At 38.9% G+C, this 24,307-nt stretch overlaps 1 protein-coding gene across 1 annotated transcript; it reads right to left on the reverse strand.

The window, feature by feature from the left end:
- Window positions 1-12,593: 12,593 nt before the first annotated feature.
- On the reverse strand, window positions 12,594-13,553 carry LOC124157060. Its single transcript, XM_046531532.1, has one exon. It carries the CDS (start codon window positions 13,551-13,553, stop codon window positions 12,594-12,596), a length of 960 nt encoding a protein of 319 aa, XP_046387488.1.
- Between the last annotated feature and the right edge of the window lie 10,754 nt (window positions 13,554-24,307).

Below are 24,307 nucleotides of genomic sequence, written 5' to 3' on the forward strand. Positions count from 1 at the left end.
TGCGCCCCTGTTGCTGCTTGTGGCTCCTGGCCACGGCGAATACCGTACTTGTTGCATGTTGGGGAACGAGTCTTTTCGCCGACGAGACGAGTCGAGGACTCCGGTTTCTCTCGAATTCCGCAGGCCGCATAACCACGCACTTCTTGTGATAAAACTTCATGCCACATTCATTACATAGTCTTTCTAACTGATCCACGAGCGAGGTGAGAAATGGAGGCGGGAAGGAATATTTGGTAAGTTAAACCTTCATAGATGGAATACCCGACGAAATGATAAAACGGTACACTTCAACAGTTCCATCTACTTCTTTGCTTAAATGTTCTGCGAGCGAACTAATGAATCTCTCCACTGCCCCTCGATTTCTACAATTCAGTTCAGAGTTGCAATTGTGGTAATATACCAGTAGATCCTTTACTAAAACGGATTTCATGTTCTTATTTAGAACGCACTACTGATGTGACTGACCCTCAACTCGACAATTGAACATTATAAATTGTGTAATCGCCAATTCAATACATTAAGGTATTACCTTTTGAGAATGAGTTCTAATTTTCAGCAGTCCAATAAAGCAATGACCAGCAATTCAATATTTAACAGGAAAAAAATTTGAGCTATCTATGGAAATTTGACACTCCAATTCATAAATACCGTTCGCAGGAATACGACAACCTAATAGAGTATGTGCACATTTTTGGGAAGTGATCTTAAAAAAGAATTTACACCTCAATTAGGCTAAATTCCGAGTCTGAGAATAGAGAGGTACTTTTTAAGCGAGATATTAATTATTAAAATTTGCAAAATTAATGATGCGCTGAAACACCAGTCGGCCATATTCTCAAGGCTGTGACGTCATTTTGTTCGACGTGTTCTCAGGCATTCCTTGTTCTTTAGGGTGAGCCCCTCTACAGCGTATACTGAGTTTGGAAAGAAGCCATGGAATGCCTTATGAACTAGATTTAAAGTGTGTACATGACATCATCTACATCTTTTAATTCATTTGTTTCTCGGTTACGCTGACGACAAGACTCTATCAACTTTTCTACCTCGAACTACCTAATCGTATTTCTTACTCCTCGGTTCTCGCATTTGCGTTCGTTTGCAGATTTATAGTGACATTAAAATTAAGAGACACTTAAACAGTGATGATCCTTGAAAATAGTACGACTTAATTCGTGAAAACTAAGTCACTAATTAGTAACTAACTTAGTAACTGTACCCGTACTACTAACTAAAAAACGGAAAATTAATTTTCGATAAAAAGTGATTGTTTGGGTATTCAAAATGTTTGTAATTTAATTCCAAACACAGTGATGCTAATATTTTCCAAATCGGATGTGAAATAAGCTCATTATTACGTAACACAAGTCGGGACTACTTTTTGGAAATGCACCGCGCGCAGGGATTCCTCGCTTAATGGATAGTCATAACCGGTCATAACAAGACACTTGTACGTGCTTGTACCTTGAAAACCAATAAACTTATGCTGTGAAGAAATGTAAAATGAACCAATTTTTAAAATGTGCTAACAAATGCTTCGAGAAGCATATTGAAACCGAATGAATGAAAAGTAATCGTCTGATCTAACTATCAAACATTTGATTTCCAGCCCGAGAGATTTCCATCATTCATCCGGACCAAGTTTTCAATAACCAATTTTTAGATATAGGTACCTCTCAAATGCTATTCATAAACCTCAACCAATCAAATGTACATCTGACTGACATATCTCTGTTAGCGAACTGAAAATAACTTGTAGAAACATTGAGGTAATCAGAACTCTGCTTTTGAATGCATTAATTCTACGAAAGAACAAATACGTCGACTAAAAGTGTGTTTTTTTAAGAAATTAAGATCAGATTACTGCTTAAACTGGACCAAAATGTAACTTAAGTTATTTATGCTTACTTTTAAAACCTTAAATAGCCCAGAAGAAGAAGAACCCAGCTCAGTAACGGCAATTTAACAATGAACTATGGATATTCATCCAGTCACCACGGGCCATAACTGAATATGAAAAATTATTTTTCACGAGTCAGTAGGTTAAATAATAATAGAATAGAAAATAGTTAAATAGATAAATTAAATTATGATCGGTATTTGAAATGACAATAATGAAAATATCGATAGTTATCTACCTACCGGCACTTTTACTTCCGTAAACCTTCGAATCGTGCTAACAAACTTTTGGCCAATTACCTACTGTAAACAATCTTACTTAATTCACTTATGTTAGACCTAATTTCCGATGAGGTTTCCCGTCCATTTCTCTTTATTATGAATGAGACAAGACAACAAAAAAGCTCCAGTTCAACATTAAAACTTCGTGCCAAGGCATGTAGGTATAGTCCAACATAATCAGCACGGTCAATCATTGAAGCATCCACCTTCGGGATATTATTTGAAGAAACCCTCACGAAACCTGATTCCATGATAAGCACTTAAACGTATTTCCCTTTACACAGATCAGATCCACCAACTTTTTCCAATGCACACGTAGTTTATTGAATCATAAACACGATCATAACACGATAAACACCTTGCACGCTGATGAGATAGACCAGAATGACGTCACATACCGAGGAGCCAATAGATGAGCGTTTTCGTCTGCCTAATATCGTTGCGAAAACAATGCATATTAAATAGTAATTATTAAACAAACTAAGCAACAATTAATGCTGTTAATCGAAATTAATGATATTTACGATACACTTTATCGAATAAACTGCATTTCAATCGTATTCCTCCCGAGTGCACATACTCTATTGGAAACTAAACCGTCCCCTGAATGAAAGAGCAATATCCGGCTTCCCATACTGGATAATCCATTTCGAATGCATAGAATACATACACTATGAAAACATGCCTATGTGCAATGTTTACAATATCATCAACCACATATTCATGATTGAACGATCCACACACGATGTCCAGGTCGAATTGACATTGAAGACGCGGTTCGAGACATATCTGCTAATATTATTGGAGCCAAATGCATACGGGTGTTAGGAAAGTTAATAGCGGGACCTTAAATCGAAGAAAATTAACATAAAAAAGACATGATAATTCACATTGTCATATTGAACAAGTCTGGTCCGATTGCGCGATCAAAAACAAATACATATAGCGACTCTCTACAAAAAATGGTATGCTATGACAAACAGGCAAACATAGAGGTAAAATATTAACATTAGGGTGCTCAGGATGTGGAAAATTTAATGCTTACATTTTAGTATTCAAGTTGCCTAGCCATATGAGCCAACAGAAGTATCATTTTCATGTACGTACCTAAGATTAATTGGTTTAAATCACAACATTATTTTGCCAGTACTTAACTTAAAAAATAATAGGATGGTGCGCATAAATTTTATATTTAACATTATTCCTATGGTATAAGCAATATTATTTCAATTTATTCAAACTTATACTTGTTTACAGTAGGGAGAATTTGGGGATTCTGGGCCATCACGTGATATTGCATCATCCCCCACCCCCCTCCGCTACCCAGCGCACACGTGCCGTGGTCAGCCCCTCACGCGGCATCTCCATTGCCCCTACCCTCCCCGTCACTATCATACGCGCACGTGTCGAGGTCAGCGCTGACGTCAACTCCATTCACGCGACATTACGTCATTCAGATCGTGATCTGTCAGAGCTGCAATAACAAGTCGGCATTGCATCACCCTGCAGGTGTCCCGCAAATAGCCACAAGTGCCGAGGTCACCCCCGCCCTTAGCTTGGCATTGCACCATTCATTTCCTGGAGACGCAATATCCCCCCCGACATTGCGTCACCCTACACGTGCGGTTGCAACGTGACTCCTCCCACTCCCGCATATAAGTAACTCCTGAGTGATTATTAGCTCATTCGACGTTAACATGGCCTCCAGAACTGTCGCTGAGCTGCAAAGAGATCCCGAAGCCACCCTGGAGTACACCAATCTCCGGGTGGAGAAGCAGTCAGATCCGGATACTTACATAGTATTTATCCCTCATCTAGGCACAGATTTTGTGCTCTCCGTTCTTTTTAACGCAGTTTACTACTGCATATTCCGACACCAAAGAAAGACATTTGAAGTGATCGGACAGAAGGTGACTTTCTCCGGCTTCGAGAATGAGAATGGGGTCGTAGAGAGATTTAATATAACTACCCAGGATGACATTACCGATCCGGAAAAGCGACGCCTCGCGGAAAAGCAGCACCCAATCATCTGGTGTGATGTGTTCGAATGCATCCGGCCTCGAGTCTACGCAAAAGGAGGAGGAATTATTCAAAGTGATTGTATTGACGGTCCAAAACCTGTGTGTTATACAGACCATAGACTGTCAAAAGTGAGATATGGTACCACAGACGCCATTAAAGGTACCCGTCTGAGAGTGATAAAGTTTATAGTCAAAATTGAAGACGATATGTGTATCTATTGACAATAAAAAAAGTCTTAAAGGATTCCATGTTATTTTATTAAATAATAACTCAGGGTATAGGTTAACAGTTTTTTTATTTCAACAAATTTTATTTCGTATACACCAATCAGCCAGCTTAAAACAATTTTTTCTGGCGCACTGTAGATTACCATCCATATGAATTTTAATTAAACAACCCTCATTCGTGGTTAATTTCGTTAATGAGGGACACCCATAAAGTTCTAGATTAACCACACAAATTCCCTTGGGAAGAAGACTTGTTAAGAAGGCAGCTTTTTGAGCACCCTTTGTGAATAGATATTTAAAATTTTTGGTATAATTGTAAAGTATACTCTCCAATTCTGAATAATCCACATCTCCAGAGTATTCGCAAAAGCCGTGATAGTGGTTTCTCAGCCAAGAAGACTCTTTTGTAAAGAGAAATTTCTGTGGTGATTTAAATAACCACGTATTACAGCATTTATTCTGGACAGCGATGATTGCCAATTCTTTGACAATAAAATTTCCATTGCTGCCCGTAAATCCTTGAAATTCGATAATGGCACCCATCGTGATGTATGTCCAAATTACAAGGTTTTTACGCCCAATGCCAGGGGTTGAACTTACATCAAGACTTTCTAACTTACAGAACTTTCATTCACGCCAGAGGTTAGAAAGCCGTTCACTCACTCTCAAGCTGACAACTTTTGATTATCAGCTGAACCATACGCTATGAGTACCATCTCTAATTCAAGTCTTTCAAAATCACAATCTGTGATATTCTTTGCTAATTTTGTGGCGAGAAAATGTCTCACTTTGTCACGACTAGCTGAAAGCCTCTGGAGAAATAAATCAATCAGCTTGAAGAGTATCACCAATGCAAACCACTCATCTTCCTTTAAGTTAAAAGATTTTTTAATAACCAAATGCGTCTTCCCAAAGTAATTTGCATATGCCAAACAGGAAGATAAAAAATGCTTTTCTCCTTTGTAAAAGAACAAATCCACGTCCTTTTCACAGTTCAAGATGTTAACCCACTCGCTTTGTGAAACTATTACACTTTTTTTTCCTACTTGATTAAATTGTACAACTGATTCAAAGTCTCTACCAGGATCGTAACCGATACACACACTCTTTGTCTTTGCACTGTTCAAATAATACACAGTTTGAAGAAGTAAACTGTCCAATTGTCCAAAAGAAGGAATAAAATTTCCAGTAGGTTTCTTTCTCTTCACCGGAGGAGACTGATGGCCTGGATCCACAACGGCTGCATGACGACTGACGTATGGTTACGTTATCATCCTTATTTAGAGGCTGATGTAGGAGGAGGGGTGGGGGAACAGTCATCGGAGCAAGGATCAACTTCGGTTTTGAGACGGATATACTGGAACCACTGGGCGAGAGAATGTGCATCTCTCAATGCGCAAGAGCTGTTGCGCAATTTGTGACAAGGATTGAGGCAGGAAAAGGCAAGAAAGGAACATTTTTCGGGAGGGGGACAGCTTAAATCTTTTTCGAGAGAGATGAAAGTGCGTCCCGTGAGATCGGTCAGGAACTCACACTCTGCTTCGCTGAATGCGTAGAGAGCGGTTGCACCCTCAGTTATAGCTTCCAGGGTAGTTGAAAGTTCGGTATGTGAAATGAATCCCTCGTTGAAGGATGTCTCATCTCGTTGTAGGGGGTCTGGGAAACGTAGCTTCTTTCCTCCAGCGAAGAGCTTCCCATGTTTCTTGAAACTTCCCCAAAATAGACGATTTGAATCGACGTCGACGGCTGCAAGCTCCGTCACCCCGCCTTGGCTATGAGTCACAGATACCACGATCTGCATTCTGCGGCTGATTCTTCTCAAATAATCACATCCTCTTCCTGCTCATCGTATTTATTCGGGAACAGCACCGCTGAGCTCTGGGATGACATTTGGCCCGCCGCACCCGCTTGAAGGTCTGATGAAAGAGCTTCAGGGCTCGGCAGTCGTTGAGATGAGGGATGGTGTGATGAAAGTGTGTGAGGAATTTGTGTAGTGTTTGACCTAATGATTTACTAGCCGTAAAGAGGCAGCAGTATTCACCGCAAATATCCGAACGAAAACTTTGAATTTGAACGTGATTGCGAGTGACTGAGAATAACTTTAAAAATTTACTTATATTTGAGACGAAAGGAGGTAAGCCGTACGAATCGAAATACTCTGCATGATTATTATGTAAATACACCGCCACCCAGTGTGAACCCGGTAATTTAGATGGATCTAAATTTATTATGTAAACTCCATTTCGTGGTGATTTTGGTAACCTATCAGATGCGTACACTCCGCGAAATATACTGAGTGGTCTTAGTAACCTGTTAATTTGAATTCCATCCATGACTAAAAGTTTGTGATTATGTTTCTGTTTTTATCAATTTCCAATGTCGCATCATACTCTGAGAAAAGTAAACACGTAACCGTTCTCGATAATTCGTTCTCGAATCTCGCCTCTATTCTCACCACACCTCTGTCTCCTAAACTTATATAATCCTCATTATCCGAATCATCGGGTGTTAGATCGAAGACTAGCATAAAATAACCGTGTCCAAACATATCGTAAGTGATTTAATTACCTCTATTGTAATGCTTAATCCCACTACCTGAGAATATTGTGTCATACGCCCGCGCCCAATACTTTTTACTTGAAAAATTGCATTGTAATCCCTCGGATGGAATTTGCACACCGTTCACAAAGAGTGAAAAATTCTCGAGCGAATAGTGGGAGAGAGCAAATGGATTCTTATTCAAACTTCCTGCATATGCTTCATTATCCATCATTGCAAAAATAATTGTATTAGGTATTCGACCAACGATCGCATTGTCGAGGCTCAAAGTTCGTCCACCAGAAGAAATGGTAAAAGTTTTCAACTCGGTACGCTTGTAGTGATATTTGGCATTGTTGTTTTCCAGGATTTTATTATGTGCAACTAAAATGGATGGGTTAATATCGAAATGTTGAACGTATAAAGTTGCGTCTAAAATTTTCAATAGTCCATCGTCACTCCCTCCCATAAGATAGAAAGCATGATTAGAGAGCAATAGTCTTATACCGATGTCTACTCGGTCCATCATTAATTGCATCTGATTAAAAACATCTACGTGCAGTTTACCATACAACTCAACCTCTGCACTGTTCTTAAACCAACCCTTGCGCCTTGTATAACCAGAATTGGAAGCATCTGTCATGTTAATATCGTCTCCCGAGTCCAACTCCCACCCCACATTTCGTAAGTGTGTTTTGCTCGCATCTGTGCCATAATTTGACACATTTTCCAGGTAGCTTCTATAATGGTAATTATCCTCTGATGGGGTGACCAAAGTCCCATTGAAATAAACGTTACACTGCTCGAAGAGAGAGTGCAGAATATTGTTCACTACTCCCGGTTGATTGGTAGCGGATTCATTGAAATCAGTCCCGTCTTTTTTACAAAGTTTCACTTTAAGTCTAAGATGACTAAGAAGAAGACTATTCAAATCCTTGTACGCATCCCCAGAGTCTTTAATCAGGAATTCTACAACCGATCGATTATCTAGTGAAGATATGGGTTTGTAGGACACTAGTCTTTTTGCTAAGATGTTAGTTTGCAGCGGTGGGTTGGGTTGGAATAAATCCAACGAAGTCAGCATATGCTCTGCCATTATCGCGAAAAAACATCTCCTCCAACGACCTTCTTTCCTCTCCGACTTCTGATTGACTGTCGCTTTTTGTCAACGCAATTATGTTTTATTTTATTTAACCTTGGACGTTTCGCGATCCTCAACTCACCCCCAGACATGCCTTTTATCTTTTCCTCGGCCTTGCGTTTCAAGTTCTGACCTGCCTCGTTTATTCTACTGCGCAGTATCTCCTTAACCGGTTTTGTTCCAAGGTCTCCAAGAGCTGCTGCCCCAGCGCTCGCGGCCTCCTTACCAACAGTCTTAAGCCCACTAAATAGCAAAGGTTTTGCAAATCGCCACAATCCCGCGAGGAAACTCCCGATACCTCGTCCCTTTTGCACCCTATAAGAAGCTCTATACAAGGATCCAATCTCTCCCCCCACCTGTTTTGAATAATAACTATAATATCGATCCATCACCGGTGCCATCTCGTCGTAAAATGATGTACTAACGTGAATCAATTCTTTTTAATAAAGTGTAGCACAACTATCGAGCTTTGCTCCCCACTATGAAAAGAAATTGCTTCACCGAGTTTATCTGCAAAAAGAAATTCAACACTCTCAATATTGTTTTTCTCGACGGGGTAGTAATAAATCGGATTGAAAGTTTGATATTCACCAATTTTAACATTTAAGATGCGGATGCATCGACTCAAAGTGTCACCGACCAACTGCGGTTTTATTATATCTGTGTAAACGTAAACATTTGTTGAGGAAGTTGCAATGCTTCTTTTTCCTCTTTTTCCTATGTCGTCTTTAGTGTTAATCTCTGCCCTGGCACTATTAATGATTTCCGCCAACTCATCATCTGTCAACGTTGAATCTTTAAATGATAATCTAATTAGAACAGCCGATAATAACGATAGGTCATTTTTTATCTTTTCCTTGCGAGTTCCACTAAAGCCAGACAAAGTTTTATTGAATAAGCTGGCAAACGAATCATACGTCCCCGGAGACAACGAGTATTTTACTCCGCTCGCTAAAATTTGCACAGCCCGTGGTAATAATAATAATAATAATAATAATAAATGCGTTTATTTCGTGGGCCTGTGGCCCATGAGAAAACCATTGCACAATTTTCACTAGTTCAGCATACCATTCCCATACGTAATGACATTACATTCCCAAAAGGAAAGAAAAAAAATGAAAAGAAACACATAAGATTCACTCGTTGCGTTCACATTACATTCCCAAAAGAAAAGAAAAAAAACAATGAAAATAAACACATAAGATTCACTCGATTGCGGACAGCCGCCAACTTACATACAGTTAGGCAAAAACAATACCAACGAAAGGAGAAACATCATGCTGCGTTATAACCGAGTAACTGACCAACCATCACAAGAAATCAAGGTGCCAATTTATTATAACAATAACAATAGTGTCAGACAAACAGTATAAAAAAGAAGAAAAAAAGTAAATAACAAATTAGTATGACACTCTAATTTAATACAATTTTAAATACAATTTTCTTCAACCATATGTTTTTTCATACACCTTTTTTCATACATCTTCAACACCGTTTTAATTTTACTTTAATCAGTTTTAAGCAGACAGCATTTTCGGGTTATTTATTAAAATATCGTACACCTGGGTTTTGAAGGCATGAATGGATTTAATATTTCTTATTTTGGATGGTAGGGAGTTCCGTACTCTAGAGGCGATTATTGTGAAGGATTTAGTTGCGTGAAGTGTGCTATGTTGAGGGATGTGAAGATCTACGGAGTGATTCCTAGTGGGTACTGCATGTAGATCTTTTTTCCAGGTAAATCTAGCAGATAGGTAAACGGGATTACGAGTGGATAAAATTTTATAGGCAAGCAGGATCACATGGTATAAACGACGCTGTTTTAGTTTCAACCAACGTAATCGAACTTAAGTATCAGATATCCTATCCCATTTTTTTAGGTCATAAATGTAGCGCATTGAAGAGTTCATTGTTACTTGCAATTTGTTGTTACTTTCTTCGCAGAGATTAGTAAACAGAGAGGAGCAGTAGTCAAGGTGAGGAAAAATTAGTGACTGAACCAAGGTGGTTCGAATTTTGGGCGGAACTATGTTCTTGGTTCTATATAATTGATGTAGTATGCTCAGACATTTCTGTTTTGTGACATGGAGTTGTTTTTTCCACTTGAGTTCCTTATCAAATATTATACCAAGGTTTTTTATCGTTTCTTCGTACGGTATTACACGATTTTCTAATTGAATTTTTCCAAGAGCGGACTCATCAATTTGAGTAATAAGATGTCTAGGACCAAATATAATAGCTTTAGTTTTTTTTCATTGAGTTGCAGTTGGTTTTTCCTCATCCAGGAGGCTATTCTTTGGATATCATTATTGATTAATGTTATGGTGGAAGATAGATCTGATACTGCCGTATGACAATAAATCTGGAAGTCGTCGGCGTAGAGATGGTATTTACAATGCATTAAAACCTCAGGAAGGTCATTTATAAACAAGGAAAATAGCAGGGGGCTTAAAACTGAACCTTGGATTACCCCTCGGCGGTTATATGTCCAGTTGGATCTGGTGTTGTTTGTTCCGATGACTGATTGAGTACGGTTGCTTAAGTAAGACCGAAACCATTTTACAGTACTCGAAGAGAGATTGTACTTAATAAGCTTACAGAGTAGTATATCGTGGTTTACCATGTCGAAGGCTTTAGATAGGTCAAATAGTAGGTACCAGTATTGTGACCTCGCGCCTGTCCATTGCTCCTCTGATATCCTCAGTGATATTTAACAAGGCAGTTAGAGTGCTGAATCCAGTTCGAAAGCCAGATTGGTAATTAATTAGTATATCATTTTCAATAATATATTTATTCAGTTGTTCGTAGACCACACGCTCACATATCTTGGCAAATGTACATAGAATACCTATTGGTCTATAATCTGATGGATTAGAGGGTTCAGAGCACTTCGGGATTGGATGAATTAGAGAATGCTTCCAAATGCAGGGATATTGTGCGGTTTGGAGGGATGAATCTAAGATGTTTAAAACAGCAGGAAGAATAGCCGGGAGGGCATTCTTTATTATTACAATATTTAGTTCATCGTAGCCTTAAGCATTGGTTGTGATAGCTGTACAAGCTTTTATAACTGAGGAGATAGATACGTGAGAGAAATAGAACTGGTTTCTCTTAGGGCCATTCGGGGCGTTATTCTCTATGGGTGGAGTAACATAAGTAACGTTTTCGTGACGAATGTCTCCCGATGAGTAATAATTGTTGAGGATGTCTAAGTTTATATTTATAGGAGCTCTATTTTTTGATGATATCACACCGAGATTGCGAACAGTTTTCCACATTGTTCTTGAATCTGCACGTTTTCTTATGGCGTTTTCACAGTAGTCCCTTTTGGCTTTACGGACCATGTCCTTGACTCTATTTCGAATTTCTTTATATTCAGCAAAAATAGTTGGACTCTTGGAACGTCTGTATAAAGCCCTTAATTCATTCCTTTTCTTTATTTTAGCCTTTATGTCGAGAGTAAACCATGGTGTAGGAGGGTGGGTGACACGAACTGTCCTCAGAGGAACATATACATTGAAAGCAGTTAGAAGTAGAGAGTTAAGCGCCTCGACTTTTTCGTCGATTGTTTCAAGTTCCTCAATAATACACCAGTTAATGTTAGACAGTTCTTCAAAAAAAAATTCCTGATTAAATGATTTAGTCTCTGAAGGTGACTAATTTTGGCTCAAATACAGGCGTTTTCGTATTATAGTTAATGTATACCTGATCGTGACAAGAGAGAGGTGGGTCAGGTGATTGTCCGTAGGACGACACTTTTTTGAGATCGTCGACAAGAATTAGATCCAGGGTGGTACTTGTTGTTTTTGTGTGACAGGTGGGCGTCAGGGGGGTAATACTAAGATTGCTGCTCTCGATAATATTTAAAAGGATGTCGCTGCGTACATTTCTGGTCAACATGTCGATGTTAAAGTCTCCCATTATTACCACACTGTCATACATAGGGACCTTGCTGGCCAACATGCTTTCAAAATCAGACAAGTTATAGGACTTTGGTGGATTATAAACCACTCCAATCAGCATTTTACTGTGGTTGTTGATTATTTCAACAAGGATATATTCTAGCATAACCTCACAGGAGTTGGTAGAGCGACCAACCCGTTTTGATTTCAATGACGAATGTATATACAGTCCAACTCCTCCCCCACGTTTCGTTTCTCTATCATTCCTGTATAACGTAAAGTCAGGAAGTGAAACCACATTTGATGTAACCGAAGGTTTTAGCCACGTCTCACTCACTCCGATTACATGAACAACATTAGTATGGTAGTACAGTTTAAATTCTTCGAAATGAGCGAGCAGTGACTGCGCGTTAACGTGCGACAATTTTAATAAACCTGAGGAAGTTGTTTTTGCTACCTGAGGGTGTGAATTTATAGGTAATATAACAGGGGAATTGCGATCAAACACAAGTCTCCTGTTCTCACGACTGATCATGTGGATTTCACTTGCAGGAGGATCCGTGAGAAGAGGGCATAATCTGTTCTCTATAAAAAACGATCAAGGTCTTTTTGTGTGGATATGACTACTACGGGAGCTCCCTCCGACTGTCTAACCAGGATATTTCCATTTCTCACCCACACAAATTTCACTTTTCCCTTCTTTTTGAGGTCTCTAGCTATGGCGAAGAGTTTTCTATTGAATGGGGTGAGGGCCTCGTCGATATAGATTGTTTGTTGGGGAAGAGGAAAATTAGACGCTAGGCTAATATCATCAACATTAAGTTCTTTCCGAACCCGACGTTTGGTTATCAGTTCGTCCCTTTTATTCAGTCTGAGAAACCGAACAATGATTGGAGGTGGACGAGAATTAATTGAGCTAGCTTGTCTTGGCCTTGGCCGAAACACGCCATCTATATCCTCAGCTGACATATTCACATTAAGGGCAGTGCTTATTTTTAGGACAATACTTTGGAGGTCTTCGTCAGTGGTCAGCGGCACCCCTCTTATCTCTACCGAATTTTTCAGTCTCTCTTGTTCGTTTCTGTTCAACTTAACCTCAAGGTCAAACACTTTTTCTTGAAGTTCGTTTACTAAACCAGTGACATTTGATAATTCTTTCTCGATGGCATGAAACTTCACTGTAAGACCACTTAGCATGTCACTGTTTTCACTTACTTTATGAGAGAGTGCAGTTTGGTCTGCCATCAGAGCATCCAGCTTCTCATTGATCACTGCGAACAGGGATCGGAGCTCCGGAGCTGACATCTCTGGTGTGTTAGGTGTTACAGTTGATAGGGTCCTAATTGGAGTATCATAACCACGTGTTGACCGGATCATATCCTGGCACTTCCGACAACTCCAAACCTTCTGGAGGTCCTCCAGAGTCTTCAGATCTTCTTGGTAGACTGATTGGCAAGCCGGATGATATAAGTCGGAGCATGTACCACAGGAAATACCTACGCCGCGCTTAACAGAGAGACCACACTTAGAGCAGTTGCTCGGCATTATACACTCTATGCCTGAGGAGAGCGGTAGACACGACCGTCCGTCTCGACTGCGAGCGAATGTAGTAAAGGCGTATGCGTTCATCAACTCCAACCTGATTAATCCTTACACTCAGTCTATCAATATAACGCATTACTTCATTTGAAATGTAAGTTTGTTTTTGTGTACTGGAGGCAATAAATGGTCTTGCAAAAGACACAGCAATACTGTTAAAAGTGCCAATGGGAATTGTAAAGTATGAATTATCTAGAAGTTTCACATTTACAACTTCTTTATCCCCTCGAACTATTCCCTCTTCAGTTCGGGTCCTATTATCCTTAGGAGGCAATTCGTCTGCTTTGCGAGACGCTGGGGTAAAGTTATCGATAACAGCAGGTGTGTCTTCGGGAGTTTTTTTTTACCTCAATAGAAGGAATCGAAATTTCAGCAGGTGTGTCTTTGGGAGCTGTATTTACCTCAATAGAAGGAATCGAAATCTCAGCAAGACCGACATACCACTTATTGTTTTCCAAATCAATGCGATGACTCAACTTTGTGCGATAATGAGCGATTGTGTTTCTCGGGAAAAATTCCCTCGAGCTATCGCTGGACAGTGTAAGATAAAATTCATTCATATTTTACGCACGGAAGAAGCGGAAATCCACGAGTTAAAAGACGGTGGATATCCGTCCCACTTGATAAAATACTCTAAATTAGGACCACTCCCCCGACGTCTCAATATTTTCTCGATCCTGTACTCCGTGTTGGGAGACACACTAACTTTGACTGATTCTTCCGCATAGAAGCTACCCTTTATATCCTCCCCGTTCTAATCATTCAATTTATAGGTTGGTATTGGTTTCATTCGATCAATTTTTGAAACTTGAAATATTTCCTTAGTATAATTTGGTGTGTATACTTTGGTGAATGGAAGCCTCTCTTTACTAATCCTCACGTAATCACTTTTATTAAATTTTGCATCCGTCTTCTTTAAGCTTTTTCTCCGACTAGCAATGATAAATGCATTTTTAGCATTCACTTGAGAGGGAGCGATCCCAATGCTTGAATGTGCACTATGGTTATAAGAACTAATGAGTTTTGGAAGCACATCGATATATTTATAAGTTGCGTATTTTGTAAAATATTTATACATTTTTGTCTTGAGAGTTCGATTAAAGCGTTCCACGAGACTAGCCTTAATTTCTGGATTATTTGTAGTGTAAAACTTTACACCTTGATTCGAGAGAAAACTTTTAAACTTGCTATTAACAAATTCCCCTCCCTTATTGCTCTGAATTTTCAATGGTTTGCGCTCGCGAAATATAACCTTAAATGCTTCTATAATTTCCTCTGGTCTTTTTGACTTGAGAGGACTAGCCCACGCATAACGGGAAAATATGTCTATTACGGTTAAAATGTAACAGAACCCATTGTTGTATTTTTTTCAAACTTCTCAAATCATTTAAATCACATTGCCAACACTCATCTATATAGTTTATTTCGTAACAGTTTCTAACAAACTCTTTTCTTGCCGCCTTGTGACGCGTGTACGTCTCTTGAGATTCCAACCACTCGCAAATTGTTTTTATTGGGATCCCAGTCGCTTTATTTAATTTGCATTCTGTGGAAAAACCAGCAGGATGTGCGGGACTGTTGTACACGCTAGTTATTACGTCGTGTCCCACTCTGCCCCAAACATTTTTGGTGTCCTTTTTCGCTTGCTTCGCCTTGGAAATGCTCTCGGAGATGTCCATCGCTCCTTTGGAGATGTTCTTTGCTCCCCTGGAGGTGTGCTTGGCTCTCTTGGAGCTGCTATTCTCCGCTTCATTTTTTCGGTGGAGAATCGCTTTCGATTTGTTCCTTTATTCGTGCCCATGTTGAATCTAACTCTGAATTTGTCCTCTTAATTTCGGCTAACCGTCTTCTCATTGCATCGCTACCCTCAACTAGTCGTGTTGGTGGTGAGTGTTTCACTATCGGAACGTGTACGGGAGATTTAAAGTCTGACACTGAGTCGAGATATTTATCGAGTATTCTTTTATAGAAATGCCACTTGTCAATATCCTTGAGGTTTTTACTCGCTAGCACAAGTTTCATTTCCTTATCCAATTTACTCAACCTAGCCTTTGCATGACTTCGATCAAAGACTTCGGGACTCACTACGAGCATTTTCTGCAAACTCATTTTCCCAGCAGGCTACCGATCACACCACTTAAAATCGAACCTAATAGTAATGGTAAAAATCCACCTCTTTGTACGAGAAGCGCTCGTTTTCTTTTTACACTCATCCTCCGTTCAGCCAACTTTCTCAGTGTATTTCGATGCTTGGATAATTTTCGTTTCAATCGTTTATCGATCTTATGATTTCCGTTCAGGGTATTCAGACAACAATCACAAATGGCTTTTATCAATTCGTCGTCGGAAGATTTTAATATCGCAGCGCGTAGTTTTGGTCTTGCACACTTTAATGAATGGAGCAAATGTTTATTGTTCTTCAATCTTTTCATCGTGTTGAGGCATGTAAACTACTGTTGCCCCGTCTTCGGGAAAAATATGTGTTCTAAAACGAAACCTTTCGTCCGTACCCTGACAGAGATCTAGTAATAAATAACCAAATGGTTCTTGCGTAACCTGTTTATATACTCTTTCCAACTCCCCCGATTTTTCTGGATAGACCTGTCTAGCCAAGTGACCAAATTGTAACCTATCTCGTGGATTTTTAAAGGTTACTATATATTTAGCATTCAGTGATATATTTCTCGCCTGCGAACTTTGATGGAAAATATTCTGCGTAATAAGGAAAACGGAAACGTTGAAGTGATGACTCCCTCTGGTGAATAATTTGCACACGTCTTTACTATAAGCTCCCTCACTCATCAAATCATCAATCACATACAACGTTGGTACACCACCGAATTCCTCGAAAGGGGTAATTTCATTTATAAAATGCACGGGTTTTCCTATGTCAGGCTCACTTCCTGTGGCACAGCACCAAACTATTTCACGTATAGGAATATCCACCATATCATCCAAATTTTCTATGAACTGCGTAACAAATGTGGTCTTTCCACATCCTGATGGCCCAGCACAGATACAAGTAAAAGGGTGTTTCTAGACTAACGTCATGTTCAAGACTGAAAACTGTGAATTTGAGAGAACGTATTTAATGTTTCTCAGGAATCAGCAAACGCTTCATCGTACGTCCTCTTACGCGGAATTCTGTAATGACCCCAAGCAAGCGTGTTAATTCCATTCTCGCAAATATATCGTTTATCATCGGATGCATTCAGTGTCACCTTATTTATTTTTACAGTGTATAACTCGTGCATTTTGCTACGGATTACGTTCATCTTTCGAAATTGCGTCGAGTTTTCTTTTAAACAACTAACATAATCATCAAATTTTAGGCATTTTTCCTTCACAGACTTGGTTATTCCCTTTGCTTTCTTTTTTTCTTTACACGATTCCATCTTGAATGAGTACAGTTTGCTTCTTAATCCAACGAAAGACGTCATAATTAGACCATCGCACTCGTCTTTAAACTTTCCAATGACCTTCTTGTTTTTTTCAGAATAACATGGATGTTCTTTTGGATAATTCGAAGTGTCGAGCGCATCTAGTTTTTCCAGCATATCTCTGTATAAATCATCCGTTCTAATCTCATAAATTAAGCTGTCAGTGTCTGTGTAGGCGAGTGACAATTTATTTTGGTACTTGGGCTGCATGGTACGGTAATGAAAGTCGTACATTAAAGTTTTGCTGAGATCGAGAACGCAGAAACCTCTATATATCGGCTTATCCATTTTGATGGTAGCTTTCCGCATGTGAACTGCCACTAAAGACTCGTTGAAAATTGTCCTATCCAAAAATGTCGATTTATTGATTAATTTTTGCAGTCTTTTTTCGCTTGTCACTAATTGCATATTCATCCGTTTCCTCACATTCTCCATTGTCTTGCCAAATACAGCATTATTCATGAGCTTGTAAAAGTCCTTCTCAAACTCATTTCTAGCAACTTTTCGACGATCTGTATTTAGGTCAATATAACCACGAAGTCTTTAACCACGAAGACTGTTTGAACTCGATAACTCTGTGCACTTTTTTGAGTATGATGCCTAATTCTAATGCCTGTTTCAGGTTCATGTAATGAATTACATATCTACTTTTATTTTCTAGGGTGGTCAAAAGTTTTTTATGTTTGCCATTAGGTGGTGTCTTGTTTTCCGGGCAAAGAGGGAAATCAGAATGCGTGTCGTGCAGCCGATGTGGGTACTCGAGATCCACTTCGAGAATATATCCAGTTTCACTGTCATCGGGAACATTTTCCACGCTAAAATCGTCAATTTCCGCCTGTTTTAACCACCGAAATTCACCGTAAGGAAGGGGTCTGGAGAGGGCCCATCCGTAGAGATTATTCGCGTCAAGATAGATTAAATATGTCGAATCTTTATATGGGTCATAACCTGACATGTACTCATTGTTCGATTCACAGTATCTTTTACAACACTGTGAAATTCCACCACGGATACCGTTCTCAATCATTAGAATCATATCATAGTCGGTCAAAAGCTCTAATTGTATTTCGGTATATTTTAACATTGCATCAAAAGTCAAACCTGGAGCAGTATAATACCATGCAGGATCTAGTTTGTAGGCTCCGTAGCAAACGTCACGAAAATTCGTCAAAAACGTCGGCTAGAAGAGTGACGTCACTTTTCAAATACACATCACTGTAATCACCGAGTGTCTCACATCCAAACGAAGACCATACCTTCAAAGCGTGACCGTAATCTTCGTCTGACACATGCTCGTCATTCAATCTGTTGTAAAATTTATCCTTGTCCGGGAGCAAGGTTTCATCGAGACGTTCGTGTGAATCTGTGTAATCATAAGGATAAACTCCTTTTCTTGTTACTAAATTTGTATTTTTACCAAATACTTTACTCGTGCATTTATATTGTTAAATTTGTCACCAGTGAAGCTAGAGACGCGGGCATGAATCTAAATGTATCAACAAAATGAATTTTGAATTTCTCCTCGATAGACTTGGAAAAAGTGATATATTATTCTTCAGAATTCGGAATAATGAATATTTGCCTCTCGTCATAGTCTAGCTCTCGTACAATGAAATGGCGATCATATGATGACATGTTATGAATGAATATAGGCATAAAATTGGGGATCTCGTACTCAATGTTACAAAAGGAGTGCGCAGGTCCTCTATACTTTCCCGTCAGGTGGTCATGGTCTTTAACTCTGTCCTCATTCAATTCTTTACCGCAAATGTGACATGTCTTTGCAGTTTGAAAATCTAAGTCTTCCCCTTGAGTGAGAGGATTCATTGGAATAATACTTTTGTAGAGTTTGCAAACTTTTTCAGCTTCCTCTTTCATGCACTCAATAAAAACTCGCGCTGCGTTTGGACCTCGATAGAGCTGAGGTTCCTGGCATCCGTCTGGCGTCATCAACACATAACAGACGCTAAACGGCTCGTGCTTCTGTATTACATTAGTATATGATGAGTTGGGATAAGGTTCGCAAGTACTGGTATTCTGTAGAAGACATTCAAAGTCTGCATAAATAACAAATGGGACTCTAAAAGAATGATTAATGTGTTTAAACTTTAATATGTTGTCTTCTTCACTAGTCAAAACAATTTTACTAGGCTCACCTGTTCCTCGACACAATTCTTTGTGAGCCTCGAGTTTTGTTTCTTCACGGTAATAAGTGAGGCATCGTTTGCAAATGAACAGTCGATTTTTATGTCTTGTAATTTGACTTCTAATTAGTTTATTGAAATTCTTTATCCAACAATAGTGGGCAGTATGCTCATTTGTAATGTACAGCAAGTCTTTATGATCAGGAAGCTCAATGTCTACAAATTTCAAAGGGTAGACGTTATTTTTTTCATCCAACCCAAAGAGATTTATTGAAATATTGTTGGCACGTTCGAATTTTGCGATATCTTTCAACTCCACAGGATACTCAATGCAGTCCCAATTATAAACGTGGTTAAATTCAGCAGATTTATACAAGCTTACCCGTTGAGATTTCCTTGTAATATTTTTTGCCCAAATTGCATACTTAAAATAAAACTGGTCTTCGTTTTGCACGTTAATGACTGCTTTGGTATTCTTAATCTTCGCTGGCAAATCTATATAAGTAGAACTTCGAATTGGTTGGTATTTGTTAATTCTTAATTCTAATCCAATCACCCTAGCTAAACTCCATCCCGACCCTTTGCTTTGGAACTCGGATTTTTCTTTAAGTAATTTTGAAAAAGTATCCTCAACAACTTCTCTAGTTTTATCCACTAAAAACAGACGACGGTTGTTCGTTTTAAAAGAAGCATCCATTTCCTCTCCTTCACTCTTGTGGAATTTGGAAATTAGGACAAGAATAAATTTAATTACATTGTTTTCATTGAGAGAATCCAATAATTTTTCTATTACTTGTACCTTTATATCATCCAAAAAGGAAACAACATCACAGACACCGTCATTCTCTGGAGTAATCCAGAATGTTTTCAGTCTGGAACGAATAGCTGATTCAATTTCATTGAATCCTCTACCGCGTTGAATAGTAATATTCTCTCTGTGTTCATTTGTATTCTCGTGTGGTAAAGCCTCATCTACCTTATAATAGGTTTCACAATATATGCAAAATTGTCTCCCCTTTGCCTTATCCACTGCATTTTTTAAGTTGTTATACGATTGTATATCATTGACTGTTTCGTCATCAAAAATAACGTGTTCGTTGATATCCGTAAGCGCCTGTTCTAGCTCCTGTGGGGTCACATAAAACCCTTCATTAAAATTTTGTAGGACGGTGGATATGAAAGATGACATTTTTACGATTCGGATTTCTGTATAAGGAGAGAAAATCTATATGAATTGAAATAATCAGGGAAAGTTGTATTAGCAGCGATATTCTATTAAAAGCAAGAGTATGAAAGTGATCTTCCTGAAATTACAATATCAAATAAGATATTTGCGAAATGTAACTGAGTTATAAATGTTTTACCCTGAAATATAATTAAAATACTGATCCTAAATTAAGCTTTATTATAATGGGGTTCTTTTAAGGGTTTACGATTCGAATTACTAAGAACTAATGATTGATTCTAGTATAAATTTGTCGGAAGACAACTTTTATTAACAAATACCAAAACGCTCATTCATCAAATAAGGGAACAAGAGTACCCTGAAGCTGAACATTTAATGTAGACAAAACTAGGTGCAGCTCCAAGAAAGAGATAATGTAAAGTCAACACTAATTCCGCTAACAAAATATTTGTGTTCAAATACGAAAGATATTAAAGGATTTATCTGTTCCCCCAGACGAAAGAAATTTTCCAAGTCCCCACTTAACGTGAAACAGATTTTTTGGACACTTTGGGGGTATTTATGCAAAAATCAACCAGTGCTTCGTGTATAGAGTTGAAAGATGAACAAGTTTTCTAATAAATCTAAAATAGGTAGCACGAAAAATAAGGGTACACCCGTACCCTGAATCGGAACCCTTAAGGATCGTAGAAAATTTGATTGCTGTATTCGAAGAATAGTTAAACGCAATCACCGATGTAGTTTACATCATACATTTATCACTTCAAATAAGAAAGATATTAAACGATTTATCTATTCCCCCAGACGAGAAATTTTCCAAGTACCCACTTAACTTGAAACAGATTTTTGGAAACTTTGGGGGTAGTTATGAAAAAATCAAGCAGTGCTTCGTGTATAGAGTTGAAAGATGGACAAGTTTTGTGCCACTTAAAAAACGCTAAGCCTTCAAATATGATCTCCGAATTTAAACTCAAATTACCATAGATTTTAAATAATATAGCGAAAAGCTCGGAGATTGACTTAAGGTTGGTACTCAGTTCTTCACTGCCTGATTATTGTCGGCTTCTTTTCTTGAATATAACACTGCTGCTTGAATCTCGAGAATGAGTCTGCTCTGCTCCAGTCGCGGTTTTATATGCTCGGAAAGGAGGAGGGAAGGGGGAATTGCATCAGATTCTTTGCGCAAGACCGGTCACGTTACAATCGCACGTGTGCGGTGTTGCGATGCGGAGCACGTGCCGCGGCGTGACGCAAGGCGGTGAGTCGGCACGGGAGTAAGTGGGAGCACCTGCAGGGTGGTCCAATGTCGGATGTTTATTGCAGCTCTGACAGATCACGATCTGAATGACGTAATGTCGCGTGAATGGAGTTGACGTCAGCGCTGACCTCGACACGTGCGCGTATGATAGTGACGGGGAGGGGAGGGGCAATGGAGATGCCGCGTGAGGGGCTGACCACGGCACGTGTGCGCTGGGTAGCGGAGGGGGGTGGGGGATGATGCAATATCACGTGATGGCCCAGAATCCCCAAATCTCCCTACTGTTTACAACTGCAATCAACTGCTTTTCTGCGCCGTAAAGAATAAGGCGCCATTAGAACCTGGAAGAAAATGGTGATTTTCAAGTAAAATTTTCAGAAATTATACCACGGAAACCCTATTTTTGTGGTTTCCAGACAATGAGGATTACTTTAAGGATCTTTTTTTTTAACCTGTGCGTGAAAATGACAGGTACTTTGTTTCTAACACGAACTTCCATCATATATCCCTACTGGTTAAATCTCCGCATCCGAAAGTCAAGCCCTATACCAAAGCGTATAATTTTACCATTCCATGCATTAAGTTAGATTCTAAGTTTAGAGTACAACTTGAGAAGTAAAAGGAGTTTTGGAACGATGAACAGCCACTCACCACGATTTTTACGCCGGCAATATAAATTATTTAGTAATGAAATATAAAATATTGAGGATATTGTTCGTGTAGTTGCGATGATCATTCGACAGTATGATTGCAGTGGAAGGTAGAAGAAAATTAAGGACTTTAGAAGCCAAGGGGAGTAAGTGATTTATTTTCTGAACAGAGCTGCATACAGAAATTGATAGAATAAATATACAAAAACTTGGTGTAAGTCTAGATTCATCACTGACATCAATTGGAAAACCAAATTCACCGCTGAATATTTAGCTGATTCTGTTTTTTTCTTTACCTAATTTCCGTAACTAACTCTGTTTAGAACAAAAAATTACTTGTGCCCCTTTGGCTTCTCACCCCTCATTTGAGGACCCTTAAGAATCCCAGGGGGATAAGTGCATTTTTTTATTTGAGATAAGTACAGATGGATGGTTGGTGCGGTACACAATATTTTTGTAACAAAGAGATACTTGAAACTCACTGAATCTAAAAGTATCATCAGTGATTCCCTAGTACCCCTTTGCCACAACAGTTATGTGTACCCCACCAACCATCCATATGTACTTATCTCAAACATTAAAAATTGCCCTTATCCCCCTTAGCTTCTACGGTCCTCATAATATGTTACATGCGAAATTTCAGTCATAGTTATCTTGATGGTCACCAAATGATTACTGACATGTAGCTAAACGAAAAAATTCCAATGGTGCTTCGATACGAAAAAAAAAATCAAGAAGAGAAACGCTTCTAAGCAAATTACTATTATCAAAAGTATTATACCGATTAATGTATGCATGGAGTATTTAAGAAGCATTCAGGCAGTCTACCACTTGTACCCCTTAGCTTCTTACCCCTTCTATTACCATGAAGAACCACCAGTCGACTGGATGCGATTGATAATAAGAGTATTGCCCTGAAGTGGCCCTCAGTATAACGTGGAATAGAATTACAGGAATCTGAGAAATAAAGATGACAACATGATAGAGACGGCTAGGGGTAGGACTAACAGGAGGATAAGGAAGGCGTCCTGCAAAGGCAATTATTGAAATTTATAAGAAACCTGTTGATCCAATTGTTGTAGCAGCAAGAAAAAGGCGAAGGATTCCCGAAATCCATGTTACAAGACAATTACCAGTTAAGTGAGAAGTTCTTTATTGAGAAGGAGAAAAATATGCATTATTGCTCAATAAATTGCTATAGGAATTACTAACTTTGGCAATTTTTGCCCTTTCATGAATATGCACATATTTTTTTGTTATATTTGTTATTTTATTACCGCGTGGTGTGCTTGTAGCGGTCCTCTTGCATGTTGCATGTTGGTAATTGATCACCCCCCGCCAAACACCTTAGAGGTGGCTTGCACGGTAGTATGTAGATGCACTTGTTGATGATTGATGAAAATAAGTTAACAAGGATGCAAATAGCTCGCAAAAAATAACACTTTTGAAAGAGATAAGAACCTGTCGAGCAAATAGGGTGGTTTCCTAATATTTTTTATTGCCTAAATCGAAAGATTATTACTCCTGGAGTACATATTTCACGCTTTTAGATTTTTAAATGACGATATCTATTTTTCGCGATTAAATGAAAAGTAAATATTTTCAAGCGCGTGAAAACGCGAAGGCTAAGTATGAATGCTGGGAAAAGCCCGCGTGACGTCTGACCGCTGTTGTGTGAGGCCACCTGGGTGCGAGGTTATGAACGCCGCTACGATACAGGCTGCTTGCTGCCAATTCAAATAAGAATTATTAATACCCTATGAAACAAAGGAAACTTTCCAACCATAGGCAATTTTAATAGGTGATTATTAAGAAATATTTCCCTGATCTTTGTACCTCATGCATGTATAATCTCAGACGATGTAAGACTCCTATCTATTCTTATGGAATAGATAGGAGGTTTACATCGTCAGTCCCTGGTCCCTGTGACGTCACGTGGAGTGGCATCGCTAGGGCGTCAATATGGCCTTTTTCAAATGCGGTTAAAATTGACCATTGCCATTCGTGTAAACTGGGATTTCT

The sequence above is a fragment of the Ischnura elegans genome, chromosome 4 (genome assembly GCF_921293095.1).
Source record: "Ischnura elegans chromosome 4, ioIscEleg1.1, whole genome shotgun sequence".
Taxonomy (NCBI): Eukaryota; Metazoa; Arthropoda; class Insecta; order Odonata; family Coenagrionidae; genus Ischnura; species Ischnura elegans.